At 32.9% G+C, this 26,934-nt stretch overlaps 1 protein-coding gene and 1 long non-coding RNA gene across 2 annotated transcripts; both read left to right on the forward strand.

Annotated features, from left to right (window-relative positions):
• Window positions 1–41: 41 nt before the first annotated feature.
• Window positions 42–3,239, forward strand: LOC148234192 (uncharacterized). Its single transcript, XR_015810122.1, has 3 exons — window positions 42–150; window positions 441–510; window positions 2,368–3,239. It is a non-coding gene; the product is annotated as an uncharacterized LOC148234192 (long non-coding RNA).
• Window positions 3,240–6,070: 2,831 nt separating this feature from the next.
• LOC148234193 (uncharacterized) lies at window positions 6,071–10,965 on the forward strand. Its single transcript, XM_088188199.1, has 6 exons — window positions 6,071–6,815; window positions 6,884–7,144; window positions 7,213–8,850; window positions 8,944–9,171; window positions 9,241–9,442; window positions 9,688–10,965. Exons 1-6 carry the CDS (start codon window positions 6,603–6,605, stop codon window positions 9,975–9,977), a joined length of 2,832 nt encoding a protein of 943 aa, XP_088044325.1. The 5' UTR covers window positions 6,071–6,602; the 3' UTR covers window positions 9,978–10,965.
• The last annotated feature ends 15,969 nt before the right edge of the window (window positions 10,966–26,934 follow it).

A 26,934-nucleotide genomic window follows, 5' to 3' on the forward strand; every position in this document is an offset into this window, starting at 1 on the left:
TTCGCGAACGTTGAAATATAATGGCCGCTAAATTGTATGCTAAGACCAAAAATCTGACTGTCGGCGAAGTTTGACAGATAAGTTGTCGGACGCAATCTGTATCTAAACACATTTACACCATCATTACATCGATAAACCATTTGTAATAAGGTTAATTAACCTTCAAAAACTTAGAGCTTTTTAATTTTTGACCTTTCAATATAGTCTGTGTGTATATTCAAATATAGGCTTACCATATTTATGAAACTAAACCCTGATAACTTAAAAAAATATCATCTCATAAATTTGCTCAAACCGAGACCGCCGTATGGTAAGCCTATTAAAATATAGCTTGAATCCTAATATTAATTTAGAAAGGATGAAAAAATACGACCTATAAGCATATCGTTATATACAAATATACAATTTTGACCGTAACATCACTATTATTATTGTTTTAGTTCCAAATATTAGAAGAGAAACATTTGCAAATGGATGCTCATGCTTAACATAAACCTAATTGCCCGTTAGGTTAGTATATATTTTATTACCTCAAGGATATATGAAAATGACTAAATATGAAAATAAATCATAAAAATCCCTAATGTAAATAGGATAAAGATTAAATTATATAAAATACCAACAATACAGTTGATTATACCAATTCAAGTTTCTCAATGGTTGATTCAAGTATGTAAGTTTTGTTCTTTGCCGTAATCCGAATAATTATCTTATGCCAATATATGATATCTACTATTTACTTTATTTTTCATATTACCAGCAGGTGTTTTGTTTTATAAAGAACATATTAAGTTAGTTCTAAGTGAATAAATTGATTTTGGTCGTTCTTTAAGAAAAATTATTGCAAAGAACAAAGGTTGATAAACCCCTTTACTTAGATATGATATTTTGACCCACTCTGAATAAAACGACCGAAATATTTGTTTTTGACATGATATTGGGCTTTAATAATTTAAACTATGTATGCAATTGTATACTACTTTTTTATGACTTTTAACCACCTGTATATTATTTGCTCAGGATGCTATATCACTAGGGATTCCAATCCCGGGCCAAAATTTTGATCCCGGGATTTCGGTATTGCAATTAGTCGATCCCAGGATCCCGGGACCAGTTCCGGGATAATTTTCATGTTATTTTATCGACAAAAATAATTTAAAATGAATAATACAATATATTTTTACATCTGTTTTTTATAACGTACAATGTATAAAGTACGTATAATTTTAGTCTTGGACTAAAAATAGAAAATAATATAATAAAAATAAAAAAGGGAAGGTCTTATATATTTATTTGAGAAGAAAAAAATGAACTTTTGACAATGTATGTACATTCATAGACACAATTAATTGAAAACATTATTTTGAATAAAACTCACGAAGTAACATCAAAGCATCAAGTGTTTTATCATTTAGCCTTGATCTGATTTTGGTTCCTAAGCAGCCTGCTGCTGAAAAAGCACGTTCAGACTCACAGCCTCAAAGATTCACAGATGACACGTGCAACTCGCGCAAGTTTGTACACGAAATATAACGATGTTGTCAATAATAATTCGATTGTGCTTGATAAATCAACCAATCCGAAAAATTTGGGATTATGTTTTATAATCCCGGGACTCATCGGGTATTGAAAATCGTTCGGGATCACGGGATTGGAATCCCTATTATAGGCACATATGACGTTAGTAAGATAAAATCATATCCTCACATCCAACACATGAGACAATTATGTCTAAGAATATAATATTTCGTAATGTTAATAACTATTGTATAAAGCTCTTACTATTTTGAATTATTTATACGAATCAATGATAATTTTGATGTATTCAAATCAAAAATCTTACTTTTCACTCGACGGAATTCAAAATTTGAAGATTTCATTATGAAGATTGTTTCATAATTGTTTATATAGTTTAATCACTGTATACTTTTAATCCTTACACACATTATGTATGTATTTTATTTTTATTGTTAAAACGTACCCAGTTAGTCTGCAAAGTATTCCATCGCGATTAATTTATTTTCTTTAGATTTACTTAGAATCGGAGATTCTTTCACAAATAAACAATTATGCATATTCGAGAGTACGTACATTTCCAAACAAGTGGAGTAAAACCATTGGGTCTTACTACAAAGACAAGGTTCAGGGTCAAATATCTCTACCAAACAACGAACAAGAATTATGCATTTAATAGAATGACGATTTTGTCAATTGTTATACATGCAAGAGTCTGATTGGATCTGTATTCGGCAATAACAAAGGGTCTAGTCCAAATCCTCTACATTAATCAGAGGATCGAGTAGTGTTAAGAACGTTGGATTTTCCCTCAATATTTATCTTCATCTAGAATTACTATTTGGCTTCTAGCTTGGAAGAATGAGAAATCAGCTGAGTTTGAATCAAGCAGAACTACTTGCTGAATCTACAAGACTTCAACTCGATCTTCGATACGTCTTGGCTACTATGATGCAGTACCATGGCAAAAATAGAGTCGTTTATATAATTATTTCACAAATGGTACAGCCAAATTTAAAAAATCATTTATATAAAATCTCTGAAATTGTAAAAATAAACAAGTGAGTCAGTAGGTTTCGCACACTTATTTAAGATCTAATATTTTGCTATAAACATTTACATGTTTATTTCCTACTTACCAAGTCAGAACCACGTGTGCCATGTGCACTTTAAACTCTAATAATATATTTACTTAACTGAGTCACTTACTCTTTGTTATACAAAAAACTAGAGATTTTAATCTCAGTATGTATTCCAGAATTAGTCATTTTTTAAATTAAGAAGCACAATATTGCTTGGATACCCCGTTATTTTTAAATTATTCTTTTAACATATTTTATGTGAACGATATAATACATCAATAATACTTGTTATAATCGCACATTTATTAAACATCTCAAAATGTTAATATTGTAGTAGAGAATTTTTTAAATTTATTCCTAATTTCTACCAGATACTGGAATTGTACACTATATCTTATAGCTTCACTCGCTAGCTTCGGTAGCTAGCGAGTGAGAATACCGGAGTTTGGGTTTTAAATATTATTTTTGCTCCGTTCTGATTTTTTAAAATATATTTTTAAATTTAATGGTTCAAATTAGACATTATTATTTAGGATTTTCAATGATAGTCAAAATGGTTCAATCTATAAAAAACTACTTAACCTTTTCAATTCATTAAAAAATAGGCTTACAATTTGACTAAATATTTCAAAAAAAAAAAAACATTTTATATTATTTAACGTTAGATTTGAAACTTAGATATTTAATGATAAATCTAAATATTGTATATCATTTATAAATAAGTTTAAAACTTACCTAGATAATATTAAATTAAACATTGTAACGTGAAATCTCTATATAGCGAAGTTCAATGAATAAATTTCGGTATGCTGAAAATTCATTATATTTAATGTAAGAAAGATGATATATTTTTATTTTATTTTTAATTACCATATTATTACAGCATCAAAATAACCTCTTATAAGGTTGACAGATCGTTTTTTGTCCATTTTAAGGATACTGTATGAAACACAACAAACTTTGTGAAAAAATGTTTTATAAAAAAAGTTTGAGGGTTAGCGAAACACATCTAATGTCGCTTTTGAACACATCTGGCACCGCGAAGTCAAGGACGAACTGAATTCGGAGAAATATTGTGTCAAGTTGCAACGTCATTTTTAAATTTGGATCAAAATATTTCGTTATACTAAGATTAGTCTTCGTTACAATAAAAACATTTTGTATGAAAGTTTTTCACGGACAAATTGAATATTCGTTATACTGGGAATTTCGTTATTTGGAATTCGTTACAAAGAGATTTCACTGTATTCATTTTTAAAATAGGTTTGTAACTTAACTAAATATTAATAAAACAAAAAATACCAAAATGTTTTTAACATAAAAAATAATATTAAAACGTAACATTTTGTATCATTTAAAAGTAGATTTACAGTTAAATAAATAATAATAATAAATAGCATGAGTTACACACCCACTCAAAATATTACTGATATTAAAAAATGTTTTGTTACACCTTACTGACGCTACAACACAATCGATCACCTATAGTTGGTGCAATGTGAGCGAATATAAGTCATTGTGTTTTAGCGTATTTTAGGTGTTAAAGGGACTGTTTTAACGCTGCATGTAACACAATTTTATCCTAAATTAAAATTTTAGTAATAAACAAGTTTTTTGGTTACACCAAAAGTTACTTTATAATTAAAAAAGTTGTTTATATGTTTTATGTGTAGATATAAAAGTTTTTTGAACTTTTCTATTGCTCAAAATTTGCTTCAGATATGCTTCATTCGTTTCTCACTTATTGTAAATCGTAATATTGCTAAAAAAAGTTTTAATGTGAATACTAGATAACCGAGCTTTTTCACTGCGACGGCATGATTTTATTGCTTTTGGATTCTAAACATGAACGGTACTTGTTTTTGAATGATAATAATAGTTTTGAGACGAAAATATTACGTAGTTTCTTAAAAAATAATAGTCTTGAATGTAGATCAACAACTCTAATCGTGACCGGTAACTTGGCTGCAGTCGTCGATGTTGACGGCTTAGGTCGTGCAGGGATGTCATTTAGGGGAGGGGGCTGGTAGGGACTTAGCTATAGTATTAATTATTATTATTAGCATTCATTTTTTTATTCTGGCATAAATCTCAGTACAAAAAATTAATACTGTTGATTTTTTTATTAAATTTATAAGCTAATTTAAAAATATGACACATTTACACATAAAACTATATACATATGTATATATAATTCTACATAAAAAAAAGGAGAATTATAGAATATGTACAAAATTGTTGATACAAATAAAAAACAATACCAAAAGATTTTTCATTGGATGTTTATTGCTATTTATACTTTTAAAAAGTCTCGGCGGGCCGCAGAGCAACTAATTACGAACCGCATGCATCCCGGCTGCTCATCACTGGTCTATAGAGTATCATTGGAATATGATATCACAACGACAATACTAGCTACTTCACTAGAACTCAGTCGACAACTACAGCTCGACACACCAACCATGACTGACTTCAAAAACTGCATTCTGATAAAATATTTTGATACTGTATTAAATGGTATCTAATAACTAGACTGTTGAAATTTTTCCGGTGGCTATTTAACTGGGAAGTAACATCCCCTCGGCCGCAACGATGTGAAATAGCAACGGGTAATACACTTTAATTGGTTCCATTCAGATTGTTCTTTCGAATATGGTAGTATTTTCAGCATCTCTAAAAATATCTTCTGCGGTTGATCTACAAATGCTATAAATGACAATAAGATCTTAGTAAACTTATAGTTTTTATCTACATGTGAAATACAGCCTCTCTTAAGAGCTGTGAAGTTGGTGACGTAAAAAATCGACCAACCGAATCCTTTTTTCTTTAATATTTTTTGTTATATCTAGCACATAAACAATAAAAGTTAGATTCTTTAAAATAATGTTTTTTTAAAGAGCTCATTAAATCTTTGTATACTTTAAAAATCCTCATTATTTTTATTGCTATCAATTCTATATGCTGGTTGATTTTATTATTTTTTTAAGAAAGATCTATAGGTTGAGTTCAATATTTTTTATGAATGTTTTTAACCCTAATAGTAGTGAGTTAATTTATACACATTTGTTAATATGTATTTCTGCTATTATAATTTTATATTGCATTTGTAGTAAGCTATAAAAAATATCAGTGATTCTCATAGTTTTATTGCTTTGATTTATTTTAGTACTTTTAGTATTTGTATGTTTATCAAATTAAAATAAAATTTAAATTATTAAATTTATTTTAACACTTTTCCATTAATTAATTTCAATAATTTATTTTACATATTTATTAAATATTATTCGGCTTTAATGATTTTTTTATATCATTACAGAGCCTTTCATTATTTTTCATAAAATTAATATAAAATATTATTTGTTATGTTTATTTATTTCGTACTCTTCAATTTCTTGGTATTATTTTCTATATACATCATTTACATTAATTAAAATTAAAAAAATATTTATTCATAATGTTTATTATTTTTTCAGTTATATATGTAAATATATAACTATCTGGGGTAACTCAAAACAGGGTATTATGCCGCAACAATTCTGACATCGATATTACGTCATCTCTACGAAATTTTTGCATCGAGCTATGGGATATAGTATATACAAAGGGCAGTGGCGAGATACTGCTGTAAATCTTGACGGCCGATTCCAATAAAGACTGAGTCAGCGGAACATAGACCATTAAATTAGTGGAATGGCACTTGAATAACGCCACTCCGCCATTAACCCATATACATGCGCGCTTAAATTACGCGCCATTAAGCCACGCGCATGCGCATGAAGTTCACGCCATTAAGCAACGCGCATGCGCACTGAAGTTCAAGCCATCAAGCCACGCGCCATTAAACCACGCGCATGCGCCTGAAATTCACGCCATTAAGCCACGCACATGCGCTTATTCACATGCTGGGCTTAAGCCACGCGCCACGTCGCCAGCCTAGCCGTGTTTTCTAACCTCAAAACAACGTGACTGTCATTTCTCGTAAGAGTGGCGCAATAATCAATAAAAATGTCGACAAGAAGACCTAGAATTAAATCCGCAATTGTGAAACCAGTTAAAAGGAAGCAAAGTGCTGCGCAGAAGATCCCACCAGAGGCAGAAATGTCAGTAAAAAATGAAATGGAAATAATCGCAACGTCTTTGCCATCACTGGCCACAGAGCCCTTAGGTCTAGGCCTCCTTCAACAAAGGTCACCTGTCCACTCTGAATCCATTCCACCGGTATGAAATATATTATAAGATCCTAGTATAAGTATATTTTATGGTATTATTATATGGTATCTTTTCAGCAAAACAACACACCAAAGCCAAATATGTCTACTATTAATGAAGATGCAGATATTTTCATGGAAGAATCAGATAGTGGTCAAAAGCGTAAACCAGTTAAAAGGAAGCTAAGTGCCGCGCAGAAGATCCCATCAGAGGCAGAAATGTCAGAGAAAAATGAAATGGAAATAATCGCAACATCTTTGCCTTCACTGACCACACAGCCCTTAGGTCTAGGCCTCCTTCAACAAGGGTCACCAGTCCACTCTGAATCCATTCCACCGGTATGAAATATATTATAAGATCCTAGTATAAGTATATTTTATAGTATTATTATATGGTATCTTTTCAGCAAAACAACACACCAAAGCTAAATATGTCTATTATTAATGAAGATGCAGATATTTTCATGGAAGAATCAGATAGTGGTCAAAATGGTATTTACATTAATGCTTTATCGGCTCCGCAACGTGGACCGAAGCAAAAAAATGTAGTCGACGAACAAACCTTGCTAAATATTCCAGCCACACTTGCCCCATTAGTGACACAAGGAAAACATGGGGAAACTATCCTCAATGAACAAAGCTCGCTGAATACAAATTTTGATTCCCTCGATACTCCAGCCACACCTGCTTCAAAAGTGAAAATCGGATCAAATGGAAAAACTGTCCTTAATCAACAAAGCTTGTTGAAACCAAACCTTGATATACCAGCCACACCTGCTCCACAGGTGAAACCCGGACTGAGCTTAAAATATTTAATTGAAAACTCGGTGAATAGGAAGTTGGATTCTCACAATTTCCCAGTCACACCTGTACCACAAGTGAAACTCGGAGCAAATGTAGAAATTGTTCTTGATGAACAAAGCTTGGTGAATAAAAAACTTGATATATCAGCCACACCTACTCCACAAGTGAAACTCGGAGCAAATGAAAAAATTGCCCTCGAAGAACAAAGTATGGTGAATACAAACCTTGATATATCGGCTACACCTACTCCGCAAGTGGAACTCAGAGCAAACGGAGAAACTGTACTCTATGAACTAAGCTTGGATACAAACCTTGCTTTACTTAATATTCCAGCCACACCTGCTCCGAAAATGAAACTTGGAGCAAATGGAGAAATATTCCTCGATGAACAGAACTTGGTGAATACAAACATTGCTTCCATCAATATTCCATCCACATCTGCTCCGCAAGTGAAACTTGGACCAAGTATAAAAAGTATAATTGAAAACTCAGGGAATAGGAAGTTGGTTTCCAACAATTTACCAGTCACACCTGTATCGCAAGTGAAAATCGGAGCAAATGGAAAAATTATCCTTAATCAACAAAGCTTGCTGAAACCAAACCTTGATATACCAGCCACACCTGCTTCACAGGTGAAACCCGTACCGAGCTTAAAATATTTAATTGAAAACTCGGTAAATAGGAAGTTGGATTCTCACAATTTACCAGTCACACCTGTACCACAAGTGAAACTCGGAGCAAATGTAGAAATTGTTCTTGATGAACAAAGCTTGGTGAATAAAAAACTTGATATATCAGCCACACCTACTCCACAAGTGAAACTCGGAGCAAATGAAAAAATTCCCCTCGAAGAACAAAGTATGGTGAATAAGAACCTTGATATATCGGCTACACCTACTCCGCAAGTGGAACTCGGAGCAAACGGAGAAACTGTACTCTATGAACTAAGCTTGGATTCAAACCTTGCTTTACTTAATATTCCAGCCACACCTGCTCCGAAAATGAAACTTGGAGCAAATGGAGAAATACTCCTCGATGAACAGAACTTAGTGAAAACAAACATTGCTTCCGTCAATATTCCATCCACATCTGCTCCGCAAATGAAACTCGGACCGAGTATAAAAAGTATAATTGAAAACTCGGTGAGTAGGAAGTTGGGTTCCCACAATTTCCCAGTCACACCTGTACCGCAAGTGAAACTCGGAGCAAATGGAGAAATTGTCCTCGATGAACAAAGCTTGGTAAATATGAATATTATTTCCTTTAAAACCACATAGAGGATCAAGTAAAAAAATCGAGCATTAAATTTATAAAACAATACACGTATTTTATAGGTGATTGAAGAACCAGATGAAATTGAAAGTGATACAGAGCTACCACTCATATTTGAAGATGAATCAGTACCTTCTACTAGTAAAATTGGCAGTCGAGCTACTCGCAGTAAAGGATGGTCTAAGAGGGAAACGCTCCAATTTTACAAATGCCTTAATACGATTGGGTCGGATTTTGAGGCGATGACTACATTTTTTCCCGGCCGAACCAGAAGGAATATTAAAAATAAGGTCTTACAATTTTTTTGTTTTTAATATAATAATATATGTTCAATACTTATGTAGTTATTTTGGTTTTAGTTTAAAATAGAAGAAAAGCGCAATCCTAAATTGATTGATAAAGCATTGTTGGATCATTTAGACTTTGACACTACCGAATTGGAAAAGGAAGCCAGAAAAGAAAAAGAAGCGATTGAACGGAAAAAAGAAAAGGCTTTAAAAAAACACGAACATGTACAAAAGAGTGTCGAAATTAAACCAAAGAAGTCATACAGAAGAATCAGTAAGAGAATATTTTCATATCTTTCAACGTTCGAGAATGTCTCTTTAATAAATTTAATTTTAAACCTGCTGATTTATTAGTAATAAAGAATCAATTCTAGTTTTGTTACTAAAGAAATATTATTTTTGAAATATATTAATGCTGGTTATTGTAAAATTGTAAAGTTTTTGTTCAAAGTTAGCAGATAGTGACACAATCTATGTAGTTAGATACTTATGTAGCGACACTTACAATTTGTTTTTCAGGTATTGGTATGAAAACCCTCAATATGGACTTTTCGACTTATGAGATAGAACCTGACGAGAGACCAAGGAAATCTCAATTAAATTTTTCAAATTATGATAATGAGGTTCGTCCTTCTCCTGAGTTTATTAGGAGAGTTATGCCATATATAAACCATTATTCTAACAAAAGAACTACTAAGTCTACTGATGCTGACAAGGTTACACAAAAACCAATGGAAAGTTCATCAATACACACCGAAGATAAAGACCAACAAGACGAACCTACATCAACTGAAGTCATTAAGGAGTAATGCTCGATAAACCAATTTACCTAAATGAGATGACAATATTGTTTATAAGGCACGTCTCTCACAAGTTCTGTAAAAATGTTATAACCCAAACGTATTACAAGAACAACAGCAATCCGCTATTGCCAAAGTTAAATATTACATAACCGAATTTGTAAGTTAGGTAAAAAAACATTGTTATAAACCGTCCAACGTAACAATTAAGTCAATAAGCTAAGATATATAATGAAAACAAAATGTCAAAGACTGAATATTAGATTTATAAAATATATTTTTTTCAGAATATTTCAGTAAAAGTAGTTAAGTGAGTAAATGTGAACTGTTTTTTCATTATATCATTATTTTTTATTATATAGTTTATAAATTCAGTCAATAAACAGAATATGCAACTTATGTAGCAAAATATTGGAAGTTATAATTTGTTTAATGTAACAACTCGAGATGATGAACGAAACATTTTTAAAACATTGTAAACTAAAGGAATTACCTTTAAATGATTTTTAAACATCACTATATATCATCTATAATAATAGTTGCACCAATTTTAATTGATTTTTACACAAAATCTTTATATACACTTACCAAATAATAATTAACCATTCATTTAAAAAATATTTTTAATAAATGTGCCATTCAATGTCATATTTTTTATTCATTTCATGAATAAAAAATATTTTTATTTTATTTAAAAAAATATGTATAGCATATTTTGAGTAACTCTTCTCGAGGGAGATTTGAACTCTACTCTATTGTCTTGAAGCTATACTGGTCATCTTGTATTATTATGTTATCAATATGTGTAAGGGAAGGACCAAATTGTGTTCATTAATTATGATGGCATACTAATATTAGTATGTACAAATAATTTCAAAATATTAAATGTAAGAAAATCTATTCTTTGGTTATTTTTTTAAAATTTATCATATGTATACATATGTTATAAAGGCTGATTCATTGAAGTGTTATATAATAAAACTACATGAAAATTCAATGTTTTTAATTTATTAATTATTTTACTTACAGTAAAACAGGCTCTGATAAGAAAAGTACATTAATCAAATAGTCTAATGCAGCGTTTCCAAAATGGTGGGTAGCGATCTGGCACCAGGCCAGTGAATCAATATGTCGGGTCGGCTGAAAAGTCTCGATAACCTAGGTGCTTCATTTTTTACGAACCTTTATAATACGATCAACCTAATAACTATTATAATAAATATACTTTATTAACCTTTAAACGTGACAAATTTCTAAATACAATAAAATTGTAAAAACTCAATTCAAGGTGTCACCCAACCTCGTGATTTTCTTTGAATTTGTTCTATTAAATCTATGAAAGTAAATACCTATGAATGGTATAAATATTATTTGTTAGTAGATTGTGGACAAATATTATATTGTCAAGTGATATATAACGTAACTTGACATGAAAAATATCATGCACAGTGGATAACTTATAGTATGTAGTCAGTAGGCAGACTGCACACCGATGTGCTTATATCGGTATACTATTAAATAAATAATTCAATGAATGACACAATCCGTCTGCATCGATTAATATAGATACACCATCGAGTAATGCAGCTGGTAACAAGTGCGAGAGAGCGATACCGATAGTCGAATGATGGCAGCAAATCAGAATAAAAAGGGCATATGCCCCCAAACTAGTTGAAACTAGCATAATTACAACAATAGAACTAGTGAAAACCAGTTCACTAGTCAGTTGGTGCCTGTCTGTTTCCCCATCTCCCACACCTATAGTGTGTATATAGACTCTGCAGTACACTTGTCATAGTGCTCCAAGCTTTGCGAAATTACTTTTTAGTTACAGTGTCACTTAAGAGTGTTTGTGTTTCTTAAACGACATTGTGTCAATGTGTTAACTTACTGGATTGTTTTTGCTATATTTGTGGCAATTATACTGTAGAAAACGACAAAGAAACATTTCAGATTTTGTGGAAAAAGTGTACTTTGTTTATTTTGGCATGAAGTTGGAGAATCAGGACAAGCCTTGGGCCACATAAAGTTTGTTCAATTTGTGTGGAAGAACTAAGGCAGTGGTTTCATGGTAAAAAGTACTCTTTTCGCTTTTATATACCGATGGTTTGGAGGGAGATAAAAAAATATAGTGATGATTGTTACTTTTGCTCTAGTAATGTGCAATGTTTTATTCTGAATAACAAAATGGAGATTTCTTATCCTAACCTTCCATCAACAATACGATCTGTCCCACATGGACACGTAATACCTGTTCCTTACACTCCAGATACACTAGAAAATATTTTAGACGATATCGAAACCATGCCCCAAACATACAGCGATGACGATAGTAGTGATTTATATGATCCTGGCAGCAATGATCCAAAACTTTTCACCCAGCACGAGATAAATGATTTAGTCAGAGACTTAGATCCGCAGGACTTTTAGGTTCAAGGTTAAAGGAAAAAATAATTAATAAATAAATAATAAATATACATGGGAAAAAAAGAAAAGAAAAAGGACGATATGGGTTCGGAAGTAGACTATTAGAATGAACAACTTGGAGCTAGTAATTGTTTATTAACGAAAATGTGAGAGGAAGACAAATGGATATAAACCTATTTACGCATGCCTCTGCAAAAGTTCTATGAGCTACTATACAAAATTGAAGCTGCCATACAAAAACAAGATACACACAGGGAAATGCTACTTCGGCAAGAACAAAACTGGAAATAACATTAATATACCTAGCTGTTAGTTATTCCATATCATCATTAGAAGCAATTCATCGGGTTAGAAAATCTACTATATCACGATTTATACCTGAAGTTTGTGCTGCAATATCCATGGCTTTAAAGGAATATATACAGGTAAGTAAAACATTATTAAAATATTTTCATTTAAGTGTAAGTACATTTATACTTTATTTAAGAGTAAGTAGAGGCAGGATTCAGGAAATTAGCAGGGTGGGGTCATTCATAATTTATAATAAAGACACATATTTTTTCAATCAATAATAAAACGTTTAATCACATTTAAATTATTATTAAAAGCTTATTTAATTGTAAAGCAGCATTTTAACTGAATTATCATCAATATAAAAACGAATTAATTTACAATATTTAGCTAACTTCACTGGTAAAAACATAAATACATAATAAAAACATAAAATATTACAATTATTGTACACTGACAAAATACATCCATGAATTAAACTGATTCGTGCAGTTTTATACTACGTTTCTTTTAACAGAATCACTGAGGTTTATCCATTTCGTCATTATTCATAAGTGAAAAAGAGATGACAACTGTTAGTGTACGTCCCCAGCAATTTGCTCTAAAATACAAGATGCGGATATACATTTGATATATCTATCATTACTCCTTTCTATATTTGAAACAAATTTAGAGAATTAGAAATGTTACTATATTTTTTATGTTGAAATAGTGAAATTATAAGCTATCAAAATCAATAATTTATCAATCGTTATCATTTACGTATGTATAACGATAATAATTTGAAGACGTCCGTGCACTGCAAGTGTCGGAATAAAAATTAAATTCGGCTGCAATTCGTTAGGAGCTGTCCACTGTTTCGACTGCTCCTTGGTCTCTGGTGTGTTATGATGTATCCATGTTTTGTCCATGGTTATGAAACAGCAGAAAAAGTCTTTATTGAGGTTGAAGATGACCAAACACTCCTTCGAAATGGCCAAACGATTGCGTTTATTGTCCACAGAGAGTAAATGCGGCAGCCATCTGGCAGAGAGCTTCCGCATTCCCAAATATTTATGCAAAATGTTAAGTAGCCGTTCGGTTGAAATGCCCACGGCCTCAGCTCTCTTGCGCTTGGTCACTCGTCGATTATTATTCCATGGATTTTATCGACCGTTTCTGGAGTGGTAACCTCATTTGAACGGCCTGGATGCTCATTATCAAAAATACTCATACAACCGCATTTAAATTCAGTCGTCCAATATTTTATTGTTGAGATCGAAGGCGCAGAGTCCCCATAAACATCGTTTAATTTGGTATTGATCTCATCGTTTTACATATGCTGTATTACAGTAAAAATATTTCAAATAAACAATAGCTTTATAATTTATTTTTAGTTTCAAATACCAAACATTAAATAAAAATCAAATTATGCGGTGGATTCTTGGAAGGAAGACAATTAACCAACAAGTTTATGAGGGTTCTTCGCTGGTGTGTTGAATGTGAAATGCTCGTTGAAGGTTCTACGCGGGCGTGTTGAACGCAGAATGGTCGTTGGATGTTCTATGCGGGCGTGTCGCTTGTAGAAGTCATCGGAGATTCTACACGGGCGTGTCGACCTTATAAGTCATTGGAGATTCTATGCTGGTGTGTTGTGTTATTATTATCATAAACTTTATGGTCGAAACTGGACGAGCGTTTGTTGCTGAGGGTCGTCGTTGAGTTTGTGATCGAAACTGGACGAGGCATTCTTGTTGCAGGACCCTACCTGAAGTCAGACAGGAAATCTAGCTTGCCATCTGGATTGTGTCTGCGTAGTAGTATGTTGATGCAGCCTTTCGTTTGGTGGAGTGTAACGGAGACAGGTGACGTCTTTTAATCCTTTGTCTGGATGTACGCAGGTTAGTAGCGTAGCTATAGGGGGGCGAAGGGGGCGGGCCGCCCCGGGCGGCATATTCGCGATGGGATTGTCTAGTGTGGTTCTTAACACTGAATGCACTAAAACAGGTTTTATGCGGTCAATTGAGGTGGATTTTTTTGGCTCTGAATATCAATTACCACGCCTTTGTCACCGGGTCACCACTTTAGAAGGCGTAGGCCCTAGGAGTGGTTGACCTTGTGGCCAATGAGACTCTTGTGTGAATCTAAGTAAACTTTTTATTAGTTATATTTACATGCGACAATGGACGATTAACGGCGAGACGTTTCTCCCAAATACAGTGAAGGTGACGCAGGTGGTGATGCTCGTAGATTATCCTCAGCTCTTGTGGCTGCGTGATTCTTCGTGCGGTTGGTGGTTCGGAAGTTCCAGGAGTGATCTTCAGGTCTGTCAGTGAGGGCGCGTAGCTGGTCCCTTCGGATGGCTACTGGTGACTCTAAGAGGCTCCTGGTGGATCGGCGCGTAGCTGGTTCGGACTGTCTGCCATGGCTGTCTCTGACCGTCTGCCCTCTCCTCATCGGAGTCCGGGCTAATATTCTCTAAGGGCTGCACGCTTGCTGTCTACGGTCTATCGAATTATTCGGAAATGATCACGGATGTGGTGATTTATGGCATCCATAACCGTTTTGTTCTTTTTTCTTTTTCTTGTGACATATTTGTTTCATGGTTAATGAATGATCGTTTTTGGTCACAGTCATTAACAATGAGACAATGGCCCTTTCAAATGTGGATCTATTCGTGTGGTCGCCACAATAATAAGCGCAAAAGGTCCATCATAAGGTGGCTGAAGAACTTCTATCTTTTCATTCTATTGTATTGGGTCATCGCTATTTTTTGTGTCCCGTAGTTGATCAATGAGAAGCTGTTGAATTGTTGAGTCACGGGCGATAAACCTTCTATAATAGTTTATCATGCCCAAGAATCGTCGTAGCTTCTTCAGGGTAGCATCAAATCGATAGTACTCAACATTATTTTTTTCCTGATGTGGTTCTAACGTGATGCGTAGTTGTGTGCTTTGGCCGTCTTTGTAGCACTGACATTCCTGCTGGCTGAGTAATTTCCTGAAAACAATTCAGTATATTGTGGTATACTGAATTTCTAGAAACTGATTTTATCTGTGGGAAACTGCTAATGTCACATAAACTTCATTATATTTTGTGCTCCACAGAAACCCTTATTCAGTGTTCTGGATAGCCTTTCGGCTTCTCTCATCCTTTTCTTTGACGTCATAACACACAATGCGAATGCTTGCCATACTGGTCACACTGTTACGTCTCTCAACATGGACCACCGTCCATCCATCTCTTTATGTTTTGGGGGGCCTCTTCAACAAGGCGCATGGATGAGTCGCATTGCCGGTCACGATGATGGCGATGCTGTCTGCAAATGCAACTGGGCTTGCTTCTTCGGGCATCGGAATTCCCAAGAGCCCATCGTATATTGGCGTTCCAAAGAACATGTGCTCGTACAGACCACTGGGTCACGCCTGCCATGATGCTCCATTGGGACTTCTCGCCCATGCACTGGTAATCCAGAACACTGTCAGAGAAGTAGCTTTCGATCATACGAATGAGGTATGCCAATTTTGACGATCGCATTGCGCTGTGTTGAAAGTGTTGCGAACATCACAACGCGCGATCAAGAGGGCATTTTTGCTCTTCCTAATGTTCTCTTGAAATGCTTCGTGTATGATAGCAATGACTAGTTGCGGCATATGTTGCGCAGGATCTGAGGCGATTAATAGCTTTTGAAAGTTAGCATTTTATCCCAGGGTTAATTTTTTAACATACTACTTATCAAGCTTTGTGCTCGTGATCCTTACACTGTCTATTATAATTAAGTATGAAGTGAGTTAATTTTGCCTATGGCAAATGACAAAGATACGCTGTACAATTTTATAATTATAATACGCCCAGCTCTAACTTTTGGAAACAATTATCAACATATCATAATAGAGATAGCAATAATCATGTATTATAGAAATTTCAATTATTAATGAAATTATAATACTACTATTGCTAAAACATTGCAGTCATTGTTCCACATGTATTTCTTTCCTTCCTCGGTGCTTTCGTATATTTTTCAACAATAGGATCAGCATTCTAAAAGAAGAGTAAAATATTATTTACAATGCAATTTTGTAAAAATCAAAGGAAAGATAAAATTTAAACATACCAATTATTCTTTAGTTTCTAATATTTCTTTTTCCAGTTCCTGGCTAAAGCCATCCATCTGGGTATTTATTAATTCGTTCTACCTTTTATTTATTTATTTTTTCAAATTATGTTTTTTCTAAATTAACGATAATTCCCTAAAGCCATAAAGCAAAACTTTATACTAAACAGTTTGAACAAATTGTGAAAAATACTGCTCTAAATATTCTCAGACACCTAATCTGATTAATTTAATAGCAATCGCTGCCATATTAAAACGTGGATCAGAATACAAAAATATCGTTTTAGTCAACTGAAATGTACAATAAAATAATTATATAATATAAAACATGATTTATTAGCTTAAGAATTTTTTTAAAATACTATATAATGTCAAATATATCAATACCTGTTATATCTCTAGATATAATGATGACGATCATAATATTCTAGTTTATTTAATTAGACCAAAAATCGTTTGTGATATGCAGTTCTATCGATGCGATTTTAAAGAATATTTATATTTAATTTGGTTTATTGCAGGTAATTCAACTTTTACAGTCAGTCTTTGATATAATCTGAAAGAAAACGAAGAGATTGATGGTTATGGTATAAATTTAATTCACTCTAATATATTTTTATTGTGTATTAATATATTAATATATAAATAATTCTTATGTATTTTAATTTTTTACTACAAAATAACTAGGTAGAGGGCAAAAGCAAACCGAAGCAAGATGGCCAGCCATCCGCGTATTGTGTCCAAAAGAAGGGGCGAAGCCTGATGTGAGACGCCGGAGCCCTGCTTGAAGGCTTAAGAGGCGTACCAATCTGAAGCAATCTCCAAGGGGCGGAGCTCTTAAATGCGGCAATAACACATAGCAACATACAGCGCTTTTGATTTAACTGACTTTTCGTCAATGTGTTGCCAGTAAAAAATCATAAGTTTTAAATAATTATACTCACAGAGCAAAATACTATTTTTTAATCGAGCGTAAAATGAGACAGTGCTATGCCTTTTTGTTTTCATTTTTTATGCACGCACACAAACGCACTTCCTACTCAGACTTGATGACGTCAAGCACGCACCTGCCTTTCAAACGTTTGCAATAAAACACAATGTTCTTTTTTTACATTTTTTCTTTACAAGTAATAATATTAAAAAATAAATTATATTATTAAAAATTAAATTACTTAAAATAAAACAAACATCTATAAATATATAACATACTGTGAGAGCACAGATTTGTGGATTATATTTTGAAAGCATTGAAAGCCTATTAAATATAATCAATGAGCTCCATAAATATTCTGAATGTCCTCTGCCTTCTCACCCGTACGCAAGAATATTCACAAATCATTTTGTCTCCTAGATCTGTTAAAAAACATTCACTGGTGATCGTTTGTTTTTGCTATTATAGAAGGCCTATTTATATATGTATTTATTTTGATATCTGTTATGGCATTCTATCTGTTGCGAATTTATTCTCTCTACAGAGTGATTTTGACTATGGAAATGGGCTTCTGTTACCCATCTACCCATTAGTGCCAGAAAGTGCCATACTGTGTATTGACGCCCGTTTCTTGTATCTATTCAACCATTAAATATATAAGGGAAGGGGATGTAAAGGTTATTCAAAAATAAAATAATTGTTGTCCTGACACTATTTAATTCAACCTAACACCATTATATTTGATGTACTAAATAATATAAAAAATATTATTTTATGATAACGTATATTATTGTTATTTTTACTTATTTTCTTGGATGTAAACTTTAATCTATAATATTTGGAATCGTTGAAGTGTAATGGCCGCTAACCTAAATGTTAAGACCAAACTAGCTAGCTGTCAATGACTGACAGATGGGTCATCAAGGACACAACGTGTTCATAAACACAGTATAAACCTTGCGTCAATAAACCATTTAAGATAACTGCAATTAAACATGTAGTTGTACCATATGAACTTTCTGATTTTTAGTCAGTTATAGATCGATCGCGATTTAAAAAAAGTATGTTCAGTATCTTACCCCTTAGTAGAGTTACAATACGGTTCGGCTTAACTTAAATTATCCTGGTATCACTCATCAATCCCGGTTTCTAATACCATCAGTTTCACAAAATTTTCGAGATAATTTTTTTTTCTGTCCTGGTTTCATAATTATAATAAGCCTACCCCTTAGGCTATTTGTTATTTACAATGGTATTTTTATGGCGATGGTTTTCGGAGATTGGCTTTGAACAAAAATTTCCGAAATGACCTTTTTATTAGCTCCCGCAGCAACGGTGACTTATTTATTTTTAGTGTCTTTCTTTGATATTTTCAAAATCTGTTCACATTAGTTCTGCAGTAATTGTACGATGCTCAGAAATTGGGACACGTCGAAGTGTGTTATTCTTTAATGATTCAAAACGAAAATATTCATTTTTAAAACGAATCTGTGATGAAAAGTGGATTCTGTATCATATCAAAAAATGACCTAGACAACAGTTGAATGCAGATGAAGTTCGAGGATATGCAACTAAGCTGTCATTGCATTGAAAGAAGATTATGCTAACTTTATGGTGTACGATGCTCAGAAATTGGGACACGTCGAAGTGTGTTATTCTTTAATGATTCAAAACGAAAATATTCATTTTTAAAACGAATCTGTGATGAAAAGTGGATTCTGTATCATATCAAAAAATGACCTAGACAACAGTTGAATGCAGATGAAGTTCGAGGATATGCAACTAAGCTGTCATTGCATTGAAAGAAGATTATGCTAACTTTATGGTGTACATCTAAATAAGTGGTTCATCATTCTTTTTTCAATTGCAGTTAATTCATATTGTTGTAAAATTGATGCTATGAACAAAAAATTAAAAAAAAAACAGCCATTTTTAGTAACCAAATATAAACTGATTACACTGCATGACGCTTACCTGCATGCATTACAAATCACCATTAGCAAATTGTGTATATATATTGACATTTTGATGCATTCTCCTGTATTCACCCTGCTTATTTTTAACTTGACATATTTCAAAAATGGTAAATAAAACGTTTTGAGCCCAGGGAGAAATAGTTAATAGTCCAGTCAAATAAAATCTCGGAATGAAAGATAGAAAACTGAAATTTTGCATAGGCCTTTGTTTTGACTTTTTAAAAATGAGCTAAAAAGTTTCATAATATATCGTATCTGCTAGTCAAGACATCAAAGGTTAAAAATCACGAAAATCGTTTTTTTGCAAAGAGCGGGAAGCGCGCATCCGTCTATAGCAAAGTCTACAGAAATTCACGAAGACAGAAAGAGGAGTTTCTCGAAGAAGTACGCAAGACAGCGTTTTTTGTTTAAAGGGATACATGGCATGCATGTTAGGAACATTATACGTGTGGAAATTGAGAAGTTTTGTAATATTTCTTTAGGTTTTGCGGAACAACATGTCGAATTAAAAAATTTACAAGTGAAAAGAGATACTGCAGATGTTAGTAAGGTTGTTAGATGGTTTATCCTTCACAATCTTTACCCAAATATAAAGCAAATAGTATATATAGCTTCCGGAATTGTGGGAGATGACAAAGCCACAAAGCAAATGATATTGACCTAGAATCAATGGTAAAAGTAACTGGATTAAAACATAGTATTAAAAAAAATTTGCAAACAATTTACAAATTAAATATATTTCAAAAATAGTATTTTTAACTTAGTTACTCGATAGAAATAGTCAAAATCAGTATTTGGAGTTTATTTTAATTAAATAAATTTATTAATGTTTTTAAAATAATTATTTTCACCTACAGATTTGGCAATTTCATATGGTACAACGGCAGATCTTAAAAAATGGCCATTTAATTGCTGAGTTAATTAGAGATTTATAGACCTCCAGAACTAAGGGCTATTTTATTTTGTGACTATTCATATTGTTCTATATTACGGGTTTTGAGGCCGAAGTAGTGTGATATTTTTAAGGTCGACATAAACGTCCATCCGAGAAAGTAATTCGAATAATCGTGGATCGTTTTCGTACCACGCGTACTTTAATTGATAATATGCATCCGCAGAGACGTCGTACAGTGTGCATCGAATAAGTTGTTCTGCTGTGGAGCGTAGGATTTAGGAAAATCCTAATGAGTCGATTCGCCATCGTACACAGCAACTGGAGCTGTGTTCATCCACTTTATGAAAGATTTTTCGGAAAGATATTGCTGATTTACGACCCCAACTGCCCGAAAATGTGATCGAAAATTGGACTTCATTTGAGCCAGCCGCGGCGCCCATATACCCGAAATCATATTTAAGCACTAATGCATAAAATTATCATTTCAGTAAAGCCAATACAATGGCCATTACCAGGATTTGTATGTGCTGCATTTCATTTTAAAGTTCTATACCTCTAAAAAACATCCTTTATTTTAAATGCACATATTCTTAAGGAGCTCACCTACTTTTAGTTACTGAACTATTGACGAAAATGTAGTGTTTTTATATGGTGGCTCTTTTAAGAAAGTTTTATCACAAATTGGAAGATATAGCAGAGCTGTATTTTTTAAATGTTTAGTTCATATCGGAGATATAATATTAAAGCATTCTTATTTGGACAAAATCATTATATTGTGTCTCTTTTTGATTTAAAAGCTTTTAATAGAGCATGCATATTTTAAAATATCTGGCATGGACCCACCCTTTTTAAGCAGCATACATTTTTAACAAAAACGGTGCAATAAAAATTTGAAAAATAATTTCTATCGAGAACTTATCGAAAAGAAATATTCATGGATCACAAAATATTTAGTAGAAAAATATTGCAAATATATTAACCTAGGATTTAATATTTTCTTGTTTATTGATAATACACCAAGTCACTCGCCAGGTGACTATAATGAAAACATAAAAATATTATTTCTTTCTCAGAATACAACTATTATTTTATCAATGGATTAAGTTGTAATACATATAATTATTATTTATGTATAACACACGGATCACATTAACAGAACGTCAAAAGGTAAGTAATGTATGGAATAGGCTTACTTTACGTTTGTTTGGTGATGGAATGCAAACTGAAGAAGCAAAAAAATATTATTAGTGATTTTTAATACAAATAATATATTTTCTATGAGCTAAAATAGCTCATTATTAAAGAATTTTCAATACCTTTAATGTAGGATTTTAATTATTCATCATCATATTCATCCGTGAGATCGGGAAAATCTAGGTAAACTAATCTGTTATGATCAGTCGGAATTACAATTACAATTCCGATCTTTCAGATACGATAGAAATTTAAAAACGTTCAAGTTCATATGAGATTTGCTCCCAGGTCCTTCAGGTAAATAGTAGTGACAAGGTAAGGAAATGAGCAACTAAAGCACTTTTTAACTAAGAAGATGGCTTAATATTTAAATATTATAGAAAATGATTTGCGAGTGTTTAAAGTAGTGAATGATGTTGTACATGCCATACTTTTATTTATGAAGAATAGAAAAGAGTTACAAATACTACATACATTTAATTACAAATTACATATTATAATAGGTTGTTTGCACTTATATGCATGTACACACTATTTAAGCTAACCATATTGTATTGCTCGAATTTAAGTTTTGTTCTACTTTTCGACTTACACGAAAACCTTCGGAAGCAATTATACACGTACATAAGTCAAAGGCTTACTGTATTAGATTTGTTTTTTTTTACAATATAGTTTGTAATGTCTGCACGTGAACTATATTTTCGTTATTCGTGTGTTTAAATTTGCGATCCACGTACATGCAATAAGCGGATCTGGATTTTTTTGACGTATTAAGTACGGTATTGACAACTTGTCAACGAACTATGAATGACACATATCTATGTCTAGATATGTATTCAAGCTGTACAACCACTCTTCGAATTCAAATTTTCGGGACAAAAAAAATTCATTCTGTCCATTGTGTGTGAATTTTGATATATTTTTTTGTAGTTTTATTTATATGTCAGTAACAAAAATTAGTTTACTTATATTAGGTAGTTGGTGGGTTAGGATAGTTTGTGGGGGATGGTGTTTGGGTCTATGTCCGCTAAGTGTTTTAAGTGAGGTCATATTTGACCTCGGATTACCTCTTCCCTCGAAGAACATCTTCGCTGAACGGACTTCTTCGATTTCGAAAGAAGAAGTATGAGCAATCACATCCAGGACACGCGCTCAAGGACAAGCATTGACGTCTTCCAGAAGGAGATATTCATAAGGGTCACTTTGAACAGTTCGCTGTACAAACGTCCTCCACAAATCACCAACTAACGCAACCGAAAACATCGAAACTACTACCCACAACCATAACGCTTCAATTGTTTGTTTAATATTTTTTTGTAGATTTTCATAAATACATGACCAAAAAATAGTATTTTTACTTCCAACTTAATTGTTTATTTTTTAAATGTAATTAATTGAATTTTAAAATATGTATATTTTCTATGTACATTTTATGTAAATATTTTCTGTGTATGTAAATTTATATCTAATATATGTTTGTAATATGTATCACTGTATTAAAACAAATGTTTTAATAATTTTTGCTATGTTTTCATTGCATTTTTTAAATAATATATCATACGTGTAACATTGTGATCGACCTCTTCTAAATTCGCCAAAGTATGCCGATACGCTGCAGTTTCCCGATAATAACCGTTTTTGCAGCGCAGGTAGAAACAAAAACAACACACAATCGTATTTTCGTGTGAAGTATACGATTTTATTCTTGTGACTCGACTCTAGCACACGTGAATGTACATATGTGTGTAAAAATTGGAGTACAGGCAGTGGCGTAGTTAGGGTATGTGCTACCCAGGACGATCCTTAAAATTGCCGCCCCCCCCCACATACATTTTTTGCAGGGTCGTAAAATCAGCATTTTTTAAAATAACAAATTGGTTATTATTAAGTTCTTGTTATTCGATATTATTATATATGTATTAGTGCATTCAGGGTTAAGAACTACACTAGATGATCCCATCGCGAATATGCCGCCTCCAAGCAAGTGCCACCCGGGGCGGCCCCCCCTCCACCCCCCCATAGCTACGCCACTGAGAATATGCCTTTTCTTATCACTTTTAGCCGATTTATTATTTTCGTTTCTAATTTGTAGCGTGTATGGGTTGCTTTAGCTTCTTCGTATCTTTCCACAGCGTGTAACGATTGTATCAAACATTGTGTTGGTTCTTCCCTCGTTGTTTTTTATAAAATTATTTATGGTATTTTTGATGAATGTTTTTTTAAAAGATATCCAATATAGTTCACGAAAGAGGTACTTACAGTTTTTACAAGAAATGTCATAATTACAGCTCTTACAAGAATTTAGTACTTTGAGATCGCGCGCAAAGTTCATGTTTTGCGATTGCTATCGGAAATATACTACGGATTGTGAAAAATTGTTGATTTTAGATCCAAGAAAATTATGAAAATTTGTTAACTCAAAACGAGACGGTCTGGCCACTCCTTGCTGTCATCGATGCGTTGGAACAACATCAATTTTGAAGGCTCTGAAGAAATCTGACGTGTTTGCTTAATATTTTCAAACCGTATACTATGACGCCGGGTTACATTTGGATTTTAATTAAAATTACGATGAGACACAGTGTTCATGGTCATCTTTGTTATCAATCAAAACCTTTAGTTTGGTTGATATGGAATACGGATTTAGCAAGCTAAAATCCATTTTTTTCAGGACCAGATTTTATTCCAGACTATGTTCCGACTATGTTCAGACTATATATGGATTTGATCTAGGAGACAAAATGACTCGTGAATATTCTGGCGTACGGGCGAAAACGCGGTGGCCATTCAGAATATTTATGGTGCTCATTGATATTATGGCTTTCAATACCAATAAGATGGATTCATAAATATTCTGAGTGGTGAATCAATGACCGATGCCGTCGAAAGTATTTTATACGTCTCCTACTGATAGATTTAGTAAAAAACTGTAATTGAACGACATGAGAACGTTTATTTGCATGATCTGTACAAGTCAGCGATTGAATTATTCGTGAAGACTTTTGCCTCTGAAGATCTTCCAGTAGTACTCGTAATATTGGACGAAGACGTGTGTGTGTCTTTTGTTCTGGCAATAAAATTACGCGTGTATCGTGTATTGCTAGGCATTTAGTATTTTTTATATATATTGTTTTTGTATGTTATATGTTTATAGACATAAGTTTTATATAAAGTAATTTAAGTTTAATTTTTATAGTTATGTTTTTTATCATTTATTTTTTATAATTATAATTTTTTTAAAAAATATCAAAAAGTATATTGTGTTTTATTGCCAACGTTTGAGAAGCCAACGAGTCATAGTAAGAAATGCGTTTGTGTGCGTGCATAAACAACGATAAAAAGGCATAGCATGGTCTCGTTCTAAGCTCGATTAAAAATATATTGGTCTCTCGACACTTAAAACCTCGGCATTCTTCCAACTGGACCCAGTCTAGCTGTCGCTCTGTCGAGTTCAGTCGACAAATCAGCCTCAAAATCATCCCAGTCAGCATTACTGAGCCCGAACCACCTCGGCAGAAGGCTTCTTTCTACGCGAGAGTTAAAATTAAATTGGGAGATAGCGCTGATATTTACGTTACAGTTTGTGATCCGAAAGGCATGCTTCGACAGGAACCTTCCATTATGTTTAGGTGTCTGCGAATTGACAATTCCAGGTCTTCGGCTACATTTTCACTTATAACAGCAATATTCTCGGCTGAACGGGCACCACGATGATGCACGTTGCGAATTGTTCGTTCAGTAAGACGATGAAATTACCATAAACTTTCTGTAAGTTGCGATACATGGTTCGTACAGAATTTTTGTATCTCTAAAACAAGTGAAATTTTTTAACGCGTTGAGTGGTAGTTAAGCGATCCATTACGTAAACGTGTTGCAAATATTTGACACTTTGAACATGCGTAAGTATTGACAGATGTCTGCTTTACAGTGATACTAACAAAGAAAACTCGAATTGGATCAATGTGTTCAAGTTTATAACTTTTCTCTCAATTATATATATATATACATTTTTTTTAAATGAACAAAAAAAAAAGTCGCTCGTAGTTGAGTTACAAAATTTTGCTTATAATAACGATTTTAATGCATAATTACCAGCGCTTGCATTTCCGAGTATTGTTTGGTATTGAAATAACAGAAATAAGTATTGGATAACTCACCAATAAATACAACTATCTCACGATTTTTTTCGTCCAGGTGGACGCATTGTGTTTAGTCATTATTAAATATAAATTTATCTTATTGTCCTGTGAATATATATGAATATTTGTATTGTTGTTTTTTATGGCACCCCGACATTAGCGCGCCGACATTAACGCGCGGGATATTAGCGCGCAGGACATTAGCGCGCCGAGATTAGCGCGCAAAATAAGTTTATTTTATATTTTTGACTACTCATTTAAAGAAATTTACATACCTAAGATAATTTTTCTGGGCACGTATTTTTCGGGTCAGAATTTTAACATGATTTTGGTAAGAATTTATATTGCGTGGGTCAGAATTTATATTAAATGGTCAGAATACATCAGTCAGAATACTAGCGGTTACAATAAATATTAAATGGTCTGAATAAATATTAGATTGTTATAATTTATATTCATTGATCAGAATTAAAATCAGATCAGAATTAATATTAAATGGTAAGATTTATGTTGACACATGGTCAGATTCGATTTTTTCAGTTGACAATAGTGTTATTACTGCCGTTTACATCTTGACAGTACTGACGCGCCAACGCTGAATCAACAGCTCTTGTCAACACCAACTATTGGACCTTCGCTATGACCACCATTACGGTGAATGATAATCAAGGTGTAATATTCTAAAATAAAACAAAATTCATTTTATAACATGGTTTTAATTTATTATTAATTACAAATTTATATAGGAAAAGGGAGGTGCCTCGCTACCGCTCGCGCCGACTTTCACTGTAGAAATAAACAATCTAACCTTTTTTTTAATGATATTGTATTGATTTGTTCTCATTTCGTTATATCTTGTAATTGTCCAGTATCATCCAATTTATGACTAACTGTTCAAAAAGCAAAGATGCATATGTGAGTACCACAATTGTAATGAGATAATAAAATAGATTAACTTCAAGTTTACTGTGACTATGGCAGCAAGTTACTTTATTATGATCTGCCAAAATAACATCATAT

This window comes from Plectrocnemia conspersa, unplaced genomic scaffold (genome assembly GCF_051122295.1).
Source record: "Plectrocnemia conspersa isolate PC_06_02 unplaced genomic scaffold, ASM5112229v1 ptg000006l, whole genome shotgun sequence".
In the NCBI taxonomy this organism is placed as follows: domain Eukaryota; kingdom Metazoa; phylum Arthropoda; class Insecta; order Trichoptera; family Polycentropodidae; genus Plectrocnemia; species Plectrocnemia conspersa.